Raw genomic sequence first — 11,162 nt, 5'->3', positions numbered from 1 at the left:
CAGCTGGAATAGGCCATGGGGCTCACCCGACTTTTTTCATTTTAGCAATTAAGGCTTTTTGTAGGCTAACGTATCTTCAGGGGGCTGCTAGTGTGTCCCTTTTCCAACATTTTGTCAGTGTGGAATTGCAAGCATGTGTAAACATTTACTTGGCTGCAAAAATGAGAGAACCTTTTACATGGTATGCACATATCCAGTAAGTGCTGGCTGTTTTTATTGAGTGTTAAATATCTCAATCTAGTCTGCCTGAAAAGCAGAATAGTGGCAGTCTAGTCTTCCTTCAGTCGAAGACGCACCCTGATGCCAGTTTCTCCCTTTTCTTTTTCTTTTTTTAAAACAAGACGTTGTGGTCATACATGGTTGGAAATGCAATGGAAATGGAAATCCTTGTGGACGTGATCAATACAAGCTCATCGTGATGATGATCTTCCTGGGTGATGCAAATGCAACAGAAGTCTGTGGAGAGGCCTACGGGCGGATGAGAGAAGAGAGGATGCTTCACTCCTCTGCCGCGTCCCTCTTGCTGGTCTCCTGTCCTTCAAAGATGGGATACTTGGCTTCCACTTCTGCCCAGGTCAGCGTACCGTTGGCCAAATCCCGAATGATCACGGGCAGCTCGCTCACCTGAGCAAAGAGTTCAACGTTATGGTGGATTTCCACCGCAGGACTTTTACCACCGAACGTTTGGAGGGCAGCTATATCTGGATTGTGGGCTGAAGCAGGGGTTCTCACACTGGGGTTGTCGCTTGGGGGTCCGCAAAATAATTTTAAAAAGTGCAGAGGTGGAACTGCAACATTAATAAGACACTAAGAGTAGCATCAAATACTCTGGAGGGCGTACCTCGGCTCGGATCTGCCTCATAGAGTCACGGTCCCTCAAAGTGGCGGTGTGCGGCGTCTTGTTAACAGTGTCGAAGTCGATGGTGATGCCAAAGGCCACACCGATTTCGTCCGTCCGTGCGTAGCGCCTCCCGATGGACCCCGCGGAGTCGTCCACCTTGTGGGACACGCCGATTCGGGTCATGGCCTCGGCTGAGAGGAAAGTCGGGAGCGGTAAAGCGAGTTCTTTGCGTCGGATATACAGGGTAGGCCAAAAGAAGGTATACACTTTTTGAAAGAAAAGATAAGCATTACTTACACAGCTCTTTAACGAAAGGCACAAATTCCTGGTTTTGACTCAGAGGTAGAACAGAGCACTTGTATGGAGCGACAGGGGCTGGGAAGCTAAAGAACTGTTGGGGAAAAAAGCGTGGGGATGATCACGTTACCATTTTAAATGTGTATTTAAAATGTCAAATTGTTTTAATAATTTCATTCTTGATTTTATTTCATTATATTTATAATTACTTCAAAAGTAATACAGATGTTAAATATAGGTGTCATTTATTTAAAATTTTAGTAATATTATTTTATTCATTTACTGTGAGATCATGCCAATTCCAGAATATGCTTTGTAAAGGAAGATTTTATTTTTTGTAATATAACAGCTTGTGTTGTCCGATGAAGGATCAATGTTGGGCGTACTTACCGTCCTTTGCTCGTCGCCCTCTCTGACGTGGAAGGTGTGCTCAAAGATGGTGTACATGATCCTGCCAATGCCGAACGATGGCTCGATGACGTTGGGGACGACTTCCTCCACTGGGCAAGACAAGCCACTTTTAGCACGGTCACTTCCACGCGTGCCACTTGAGTTCAGAGCTCACCGTGCAGCGTCTTCTGGAATCGCTTCACCGCCACCATGTCTTTGGTCAGTTGGAACGGCTTTCCCTCCACCTCGATGGTGAACTCTCTGCGAGGTTCAAAACGGATGCTCGGCATTCAAAGGGCCAACGACCTCATATTTTTTTCGTGCTTTTGTAACTCACCCGGTCTCGTTGAGGAGCTGCTCCTTTTCAGAGATGAAGCATTCATCACACACAGCCAGGTACTCCATGGCCATCTTGGCGTCCTTCTTGTAAGCCTTGCCGATGGCTCCTTTGTTGGGCTCAAACTGGACTACATTCACGACTTTGTGCAGAGACATTAAGGAGCATTTCCAAAGATGCGTGGCAAGGGAGAACACGCGCTATGTGTTTTTTGAAGGATATGGGTTCTTTCAGCGGCTTCTCTGCGACCAGGGGCACCTTGGTGGCTTGGGCGTGGCATTTCAGGTCGAAGCAGGAGCGATCGGCGCACCCCACGATCTCGATCCAACCCTGCGAGGGACAAATACCACAATCATCGCACGCGGAATTGCGAGCGAGACCACATTAGGACAGCTAAGGGAAACATACGTAGGAGGTTTTGGTTTCGGCATCCCAGCAGTCGCAGGCGTAGTGGGCCATCTCATTGTCCATATGCTGGCGGAAACGCAACTTGTCTTTGGCTATTCCGACTTTAGTGAGATAGAGGTAGATCCTACCGATGAAATACCCCAGGACGGCGTTATTGATCACACCCTACAAGACAAGAAAGAGGAATGTAAATTGACATTTGCATTCACGTGTTGCATCCTTGACGTTACTAATAGCACCACTACATTTAAAAAAAAAAAAAAGAAAAAAAAGACATTCACAATAGTATATTGCCACTAGTCGGCCAAATGACAATCCATCCAGTGTATTCCCGTGGTAATTGTTCCTACCTGCTCCACAGCATCTCCGAGCCTCATGATGTGTGCAGATTGGCCGCTGGTCTGAGCCTTGGAGGAGTACAACAGGATGTCCAGGTCGGCCACGTTGGAGAACTTGGGGTGGACTTTCTCACTGGGGTCCACAAAGTGCTCAATCTCAGCCATGGTGAACTCTCTGTCAGAGGAAGGTACAAGATTGAGTTATTAACATGAATACATTCAGTCCCCCCTCCCAAAAAATCCCTCCAGACCTAACCAAGACAAAATATTAATTTGAATCTGCACCACATTATGCATCTTAGATTACCTTCTTTTTGAACATTCCGACATCCAAAGAAACCAAATAAAGCACTTGTTCTAAAACTGCAATAAATCCATTTGGATTATTCTGTGAAAATATTTACCCAGACTTGCAAATATAAATATTAATTTTATCCTGTTAAAAATATGAATTGGCTCAGTCTGAAACTATTCAACAAAACTTTAGAGTCCGTAGGACACAATGAATGGAATATCAGTATCGATCATTTTGAAATGTGGCTTTTATCTCGTTTTGAAAAGAACTTTTCAAATGTAAACATTGTATAATCAAATATACAATAAGAAAATGGAGAAATCAGACATTCTGAGAAATGAAGAAAATGTCCTTTCCTCACCTAACACGGATGAGTCCAGAGCGAGGCGAGATTTCGTTCCTGAAGGAGTTTCCTATCTGAGCAGCAGCGAAGGGGAGTTTTCCCTGGTTGAACTCCAACAATCGCTTGAAGTTGAGGAAGATTCCCTGAGCGGTTTCAGGCCTCAGATAGCTTCAAATCAACACCCGTATTAGACAACCATTAGCTTACATAAACATTGACCATTGTTGGCTTTTCCCTTTTTTTCTTCTTTGTACCCTGGCATGTTCCCTCCTGGTCCGATAGAGGTCTGGAACATAAGGTTGAAGGAGATGGGAGGTGTGAGGTCATTTCCTGTGGTGGGGGACTTGACGTTGTACTTGACAAAGAGGTCGGTCAGCTCTTGCTGGGTGGAGTTGTCCATCTGTGGGATATAACGTTAATCATCCCATCCAGAGTAAGATCCCTTCAAATAAATTAAGCTCCAGTCGGACCTGTGTGATGACGTCCTCCATCTCGGCCTTCTTTTCTGCAGTACACTTCTTGTCAGCCATCATCTTCTGGAGATGTGCTACAGAGGAAATCATTAATAATTGAATACATTTCTACCAACACGGTGAGCACATCACCATATAGAGGTTTAAATATGTTTATTTACAATATTTGTATGCTTCCATTTTGCAATCAAACATTTTCAAATGAGAAGTGACTGATTGGATGTCTTTTGATTCATCATGAGGATAAGCGGTTCATACTCCAATGCCCATTGACATTGAGCCGTTCCTTCTGATGTGTGAGCCGTGCCAACAGGGGACAGTACAATACAAAAATAAATAAACTGTCACACCAGATTGATTCAGTAGGCTGCAGTAATATTACTCTTTTTTTTTCAAATATACATTGCTTAAAGGGTTATAACTACTGCAACATTGATGCTATGTTTGTTGTTTTAGCGGATCCATTTAGCTGCCACCATCTAACAAATTTTTGCTCACAACTCAAGACAGAGTAGAAAAAAAACAAATTGGCCCAGTGACGACTTGTTTTTCAAAAAACTTTAAAGTCGGTTCACTCATAAATCACGGTACCACTGTATGTCATAAACTGAGGACCCCGTTACGCTTACCTTTGAGGAGATGGTCCGCCCTGAAGCACTCTCCATTCTTGACATCTTTCACCATGTAGTCAGCAAACTTGTCTACGTGTCCTGATGTCCTGGTGACACAAAAAAAATAAATGGTGAATGCATCTCCAAGGTGCTGTGACATTTTAAAAAGTCACTTTTAAAGAATGTATCTGCAACCGGGCTATGGAAGTCCGCGATAATGACAGCTCCCATGCATGAAATCGCAGAGTCAATGTGCGCCTGTCAAAAAAAACCCACAGTTCAGCACTTTGGAGCTGACTCTAGGAACCACCAGGCGCCAAAAACCAAAAGGAGAATGAGTGGTGTTTTGGCTCACTTGAGGACTGGCTCGGGGGTCAGCATGGTGCAGTCGATCTCCAGGATCTGCTCTTCCTGGATGAAGTGCTGCCTCCACGCCTGCAGTATGTTGTTCTTCAAGGCGCAGCCCACCGGCCCGAAGTCGTACAGGCCGCTCACCCCTGAGAAGAATTACTGCGTGGTCAACGATGTCTGTCGACGCATACCCACCCAAAAACCTGAGCGAGGTTTATCTTACCGCCATAGATGGCGAAGGCCTGATCGTAGAAGAAACGCCTCTTTAGGGTGTCCTCCATCTTGGTTCTGTCGACAATGTCATCTTTGGGTTGCAACGCTAGCTCCTGTGGTCACAAGTTTAATCCCGTAATCCTTGGCAAAATTGCAGGCAGTCTTCAGTTTGTCATACCTTGGCCTCCAGATTCCGCTTCCTTGCTTTGAGTTCAGCCACCGCTTTGGTAACATCCACATCGGGAGCGCCGTCCTGCTTCATTTCTCGCACCAGATCCCCCTGAAAATCAGACAGGTGGCATCTGTTAAGCAGGGTGCAGACAAAATGATAATTTGACAAAGTTGAGTATTTTCATTCCTTTTCTATCAGTCAGTGAAGGTCAGATTTCCAGATGACTCTAAAATATGAGCCTGAGCAATTATCGATAATTGTTAGGTGAACAGTGATTTTTTTTTTTTGTGTGTGTTTGGTTTTTTTCCCCCCTCGCTGATGTTTGGAAAACGGACGGCGCCAACAAATGCTAAACCCGTTCAACATTTACGATCGTGACTCCTTGTATGGTTAAACGGAAATGCAACAGGCAGACTGGTCAAAGAGAAATCAAAACTCAACTAAAGCGGGGTACATATACTGACAATAGGGCCAAATTTGAGACCCCCCCCCCCACACCCCCAATGATGACAACAAATGATCTGGAGACAGATCATTTGTTGTCATCACAAGAACAAGGTTGAAGAGCAAGGTTAAAAATCAGGGAAGACAGAACCTTTGCCTTTGCAGCCCTCAAAATCTGGAATTAGAGCTGTGTCAGATTATCCTAAACCTCACCCACCTTGCATTTAAATCTCTCTCTTTAAACCCCCATTTGTTGTCCTTGGCGTTCTCGGACCCTGTTTAAGAAACCTTGTATGGTTTATTTTGTACTTCTATTGCCTTTTTGGTAAACAGTGTTTATGGACTGCTTTTTTTTTATGTTACATGCGCTATATTTTACCTTTTTATTGATGTACAGCACTTTATCAACTCTCGCTTTCCAAATAACTTTGATTGGAGCCCATCTTTAGCTCCATCAGCATTAAATACTATGACAGGGTTCTTCCAACTTTATTGACATACACTAAACAACAGATACTGATGAAAAACATTGAAACTGACTAGCATTACCACAAACATGAATCAAAAAGCCATTATGTGCTTGTTTTGATGCTGCATTAAAAAAGGTTAAAATCCCATTTTAGAAATTGACCGACGAAGCTGCATTTGGGAATGTACCTTAAGGACAAGCTATTTTGAATAAAAAAAAATAGTATCAACTCCCCCATTCTTCGAACCACACCCCGCTTAAAAAGCCTCAGCAGGGACCGCGGCTGAAACGTGGCAAAAGGGCGCAGACATGACTGCTCGCCAAGGTTAGCATCCAGCTAGTTGGCAAAGCCCCATTCATTGCCTGGGCTGAGCTGGACTTAAACGCGGCGTCGCTACCGAAAGGGTTTCATGAAAGTGTAAAAGAACGCGTTACTTGTTCCTTGACTGCTAGCCTCAAAGGGGCGAGGATTTGCTCCACGTCGCCGTCCATAGTTGCTCGTCCTTCTTCCAGCCGCCAGAGGCTCTTCTGCTTGTTCTTCTTGGAAAGGCGGGCGGACGTGGAAAAGGGCCGGTTGTGGGGGCGAGCCAACCGAACAGACCGGACCTGTGGCACCGAGCAGAGGGAGGGAATGTCAGCGGTGGTCCTCAGCAGTGCCGATGCAGCAGCCCCGCGGAGAAGAACAAGCATGGACAGCCCGTAATGCGAGAAGACCAGGATGATGAAATCGCTCCAGTGTAGAGTAAATGTCGTGTACATATACGGTCCGCACTTTCGGCTCAGCAAAAAAAGAGGAAAAAAACAATCACGACGGCTAAACATCCGCAGATTCGCCACAAATAAACACGGTCAAATAAAACGAAAACAAAACAAAACCAGAATGAAATTTGCCCTTTTTTATTTTATTCACTTTACGTCTTTTCAAAAACGCATTTTATGTGCTATTTTTGGGTGTTAAAATGAGCTGAGTGCTTTTTAAATATTATCCACCAGATGGCACTACGGTTGCATGTTCAGATGCAACGACGGGACCTTGAATCTACCTCAGTGGTACACACGGTTAACTAACGTCAAGTCATAGTTTAAAATATTAATGTTTGTATGAATCTTCCTACTGTTTTGAGGAAAATTAGTTACTTATAGAAAAAAAGCAAATTTTTGTCATAAAATGCATATTTTCCAAGCGGGGAAAGAAAAGCATCAAATGTTTTCGAGTTAAAATTATCAAGGGAAATTGCTGTTTTCCCCAATGAAAAATGCATCTCGAGAATGAAAAAAGTTGTATTAAACAAGTTTTATATTTTAAGAAGTCAGATTTTTTTTGGGGAGGGGGAATAAAGCCTGTTTTTAATTTTTAAAAATCATGTTTTAGGAAAGGAAAAAAATCTTTTTGGAGGGAAAAAGCCTTCCTCTCGGATTCAAAAAATGTGCAAGTTGAAACTTCAAAATTGTCCATAGGTGTGAATGTAAGTGTTTAATGATCATTTGTCCATATGTGCCATGCAATTGACTGGTGACCAGTCCACCCCATCTCTCTCGCAAAATGTTGGTATCATTGTAAACTGAGATTCTACATATACCTGCTCGAATGGTCTTGGGGAAAACAACCCACTTATGAATGTATAAATATCATGTTACCCAGCCAGCAAGTGGATAATCTCTTCCTACCTGTGTATGGAATTGTGTTCTTATATCCAACTTTTGTGTCAGAAGGCCTCAGGAGAGGTTTTGTACTGAACTGCACCCACATTCATAAAACATTCAAGGCGTCTGCAAGCTCGCCACATGTACTTGACGATATTGAGCCTGATCATAGGTGTCTTATCAAAACAAATATCACAACCGTATGTATTTTAATAATTCATAAACAGAGACGTACGTACGCGGCTCCAGGCAGGGCCGCTCGGGGAGAAAAAAAACAAGAAAAAAATGAGGCAAACAGGCTTGCAAAGGAATGACTCCGAAGTGAAACTTTTATCTTATTTTTAAAGGTAATCGCAAGTCACGAGGCAAGAACATTCAACCAACAAGTGAAAAGAATCATCGCGCGCCTTAGATACAGTATGTTAGTTTGTGGGTTTGTTTTTAGTTAGCAGACTACTTCCTGGATGTCAGATAATGCGACTGTACAATTTTTGACTCCATCATAACTTGCGCAGCAAAACCAGACAATAAATATGTCCAATAAAAGGGAAGGAATCGTAACTATGTTTGTCTGTCTGTTGTTGACCACACAATTTTTGATGTGGTGGGCAGAAATGAAAAAAAAAAAATGTTGAGCGCAAAATTGGTGTTTGTCTGTTTGTTAGCTAGCAGTCTACTTCCTGGTTCACAGATGACATCAGACTGTCGTAACTCAACTATTAAATAGATAAAATAAGTTGGCCCAACGAAATGGGAAATCGTGCCATATTTTATTTATTTTTTCCCCCTGTGATTAGGTTGTTCACTATCTTTTGCAATGCTATGTGGTAAATTTTTAGTGCACTATATAGGGCTCTGACCTTGATCACTCAAGCATACAGACACCACTACAAAATGGCGTAAGCACTATATAGTGCACTGTACAGAGGTTAGGGAGTTATTTTGGACACAACCTATATTTGGAAATGACTCAAACATTTGCATTCTGGGGCTAGGGAGGAACTAAATGTGAAATAAATTGCCTTGTTTTTGTTTGTTTTTCTATCCATTTGTTAGCAGCCTACTTCTTGGTTCATGGAAAATTACAGAAGACATCAGGACTATACCACTTTTGATTCTGTGTTGTGATTCAAATGGCAAAATGAGAAATAATACGAAAAGTGAAAGAATTATGGAGCGCTGTATTTGTGTGTAGTTAGTCCGTTAGTTAACTAGTAGGCTGGTTCCTGGACGCTATGACTAGCTGGACAGGATACTGCTATTTGCATTCTGGGGTCAAGGGGGGACTATTCCATTGTGGCTTGTGTTGCAAAAACATAACTTACCCATTTTGTTTGTGTCCTTTTGTTAGCGAGCAGCCTACTTCCTGGTTTATGGAAAATTGTGACAGGACTGTTCTGTTTTTTTTTTTTTATTCTGGGTTGTGGGGAGAAAAGCAGGAAAGGCTTACGACGTTGGTGATAGACTAAAGGGAATCTACCATTTGCATTCTGAAACAGGGGGGGGGGGGGCACCTCTATCTGCATTTTTATTTAAATTTGCACCTAAAAATGCAGTTCTTGCTAGCTACATATCCCACTCCCAACCCGCCGTCTAGTTTTGTGAGAAGCGCTTGTTCTGGAGCCAATTGTGCTGTCATATTTTAAAGTAACTCACACGTACAGTAGCCCCGTGTTACACGTTAATGGTGTATAACAACCCAAGCGTCCTCCATTATACGCTCAGGTAGGGTCAGTCAGGGTCGGGTGGGCCCGAGCGCCATTAAAGTGACAGACAAGGAAGGTGAACTGGTACAGACGCGGTGACGTTGTCCCTGCTGGCAAAGGACCAGGGAAGCACTTTGGACTTGCTCTCCTCCCCAACTGAACCTGCGTGAATAATGTTTCTTGATCAGGTCTGACTGTCAATGCATGAGGAGGATGACAGTTGAAGATGCTTTGTCATAGGAGAAGAAAGTTCAAGTTAAGCTTGTATCAGAGTCAAATGAAATGTTGCACGCATTGGGGGTCATGAAAGCTCAAGATATTTTCAGGCCTGATCTTGACATCCATGAGCTGTGCATTCATAGTAACTTTTGTTTTACTTTTTTTATTTTTAGACATCACATTTGTAATTGGTGGCACGGTGGCCTGACTGGTTAGAGCGTCAGCCTCACAGTTCTGAGGACCCGGGTTCGATCACCGGCCCCGCCTGTGTGGATTTTGCATGTTCTCCCCGTGCCTGCGTGGGTTTTCTCCGGGCACTCCGGTTTCCTCCCACATCCCAAAAGCATGCATTAATTGGAGACTCTAAATTGCCCATAGGCATGACTGTGAGTGTGAATGGTTGTTTGTTTCTATGTACCCTGTGATTGGCTGGCAACCAGTTCAGGGTGTACCCCGCCTTCTGCCCGATGACAGCTGGGATAGGCTCCAGCACGCCCGCGACCCAAGTGAGGAGAAGCGGCTCAGGAAATGGATGGATGGACATTTGTAATTGAAATTTTAATTTTAATACATTTTTTAAATAGCTGCCATTGGTATGTATGCTATGATATATTTGTAATTTGATTTCCAATTTTGTTTATTTTTTTCTTATTTTTTTAGAATGCTTCCAGTTACCGATATTTGTAATTTAATGAATAATTATTTATTGTTTATTTTAATATGGCATCTAGTGACACGTATACATTGATAGTTTTCTATTTGTATTTTTTAATTTATTGTATTTTATGGATGACATTTGATATGAAATTTGCAGTGATACATTTGTAATTTAATGTGTATTTATTTTTTAGATGGCATCAACTGACAGCTATGTAGTGATACATTTTCATTTTCTAAATAATGTATTATTTTAAATTGTTTGAGATGACATCCACTGACAAATATGCATTGAGACATTTGTAATGTGTAAGTTTTAATTTTTAGATGGAATCCAATGGTAAATATGCATTGATATACATATTTGTAATTTGATTTGTATTTTTTATTCATTGTATAGTATTGTGATTTTTGCTTGATGGCACCTAATGACAGATATGCAGTGATACATTTGTAAATAAATTTTGACTTTGTATTCATTTCACTTATTTTTTTTTTAGATGGCATCCAATGACAGCTATGCAGAGATACATTTGCAAATCTCATTTTGGTAAAAAAAAAAAAAAAGTCTGTTATATGGAGCCAATGACACAAATGCGTTTTAATTTAATTAGTACTTCTTTCATTATTCTTTTATTTATTCAATTTAGTTTTTACTAATATAGTTTTGATTGATGATTTATTACGTTTTTTTTAAACGTAGTCTTATTTCTATTCATACATTTAAAAAAAATATTTATTGCTGTATTTTTTAATACATTCATGAAAAAGATGATGCAAAATGTGTATTATTATTATGAATGATTGATACAAATGAGCGATGTGTGTTTATTTATTTATTTATTTTTATGTATCTTTTGTGGCTGAATGTGAGGTTTCATTCCTTTTTCGAATCTGCACACATGGCCCACTGGCCACAGGCTTCCCACCCCTGTCATAGTGGGTGGGTGTTTC

General features: G+C 41.9%; 1 protein-coding gene and 1 non-coding gene across 2 annotated transcripts; both read right to left on the bottom strand.

The window, feature by feature from the left end:
• Positions 1 to 184: 184 nt before the first annotated feature.
• LOC133469913 (glycine--tRNA ligase-like) lies at positions 185 to 6,726 on the bottom strand. The gene is made up of 17 exons (XM_061757541.1): positions 6,418 to 6,726; positions 5,076 to 5,177; positions 4,908 to 5,010; positions 4,689 to 4,830; positions 4,352 to 4,440; positions 3,720 to 3,796; positions 3,504 to 3,649; positions 3,268 to 3,417; positions 2,624 to 2,786; positions 2,274 to 2,438; positions 2,089 to 2,195; positions 1,866 to 2,012; positions 1,704 to 1,789; positions 1,529 to 1,638; positions 1,139 to 1,232; positions 842 to 1,032; positions 185 to 624 (listed from the first exon to the last, which is right to left on the bottom strand). The coding sequence occupies exons 1-17, from the start codon at positions 6,670 to 6,672 to the stop codon at positions 499 to 501; spliced, it is 2,253 nt and encodes a 750-aa protein (XP_061613525.1). The 5' UTR covers positions 6,673 to 6,726; the 3' UTR covers positions 185 to 498.
• On the bottom strand, positions 4,514 to 4,648 carry LOC133470596 (small nucleolar RNA SNORA84). The gene has a single exon (XR_009786026.1). It is a non-coding gene; the product is annotated as a small nucleolar RNA SNORA84 (small nucleolar RNA).
• Positions 6,727 to 11,162: the final 4,436 nt, after the last annotated feature.

Source organism: Phyllopteryx taeniolatus, chromosome 20, assembly GCF_024500385.1.
Source record: "Phyllopteryx taeniolatus isolate TA_2022b chromosome 20, UOR_Ptae_1.2, whole genome shotgun sequence".
NCBI classification, from domain to species: domain Eukaryota; kingdom Metazoa; phylum Chordata; class Actinopteri; order Syngnathiformes; family Syngnathidae; genus Phyllopteryx; species Phyllopteryx taeniolatus.
Note: the sequence above shows the minus strand (reverse complement) of the source record. Positions and strands in the feature narration are given on the sequence as shown.

Coding starts and splice junctions, on each gene's coding strand:
- LOC133469913 (XM_061757541.1), bottom strand. CDS start 6,672: ATGCTTGTTCTTCTCCGCGGGGCTGCTGCATCGGCACTGCTGAGGACC. Junction 4,831..4,907: donor GGCCTTCGCCATCTATGGCG/GTAAGATAAACC, acceptor AATTCTTCTCAG/GGGTGAGCGGCCTGTACGAC. Junction 2,439..2,623: donor TCGGAGATGCTGTGGAGCAG/GTAGGAACAATT, acceptor CTTGTCTTGTAG/GGTGTGATCAATAACGCCGT.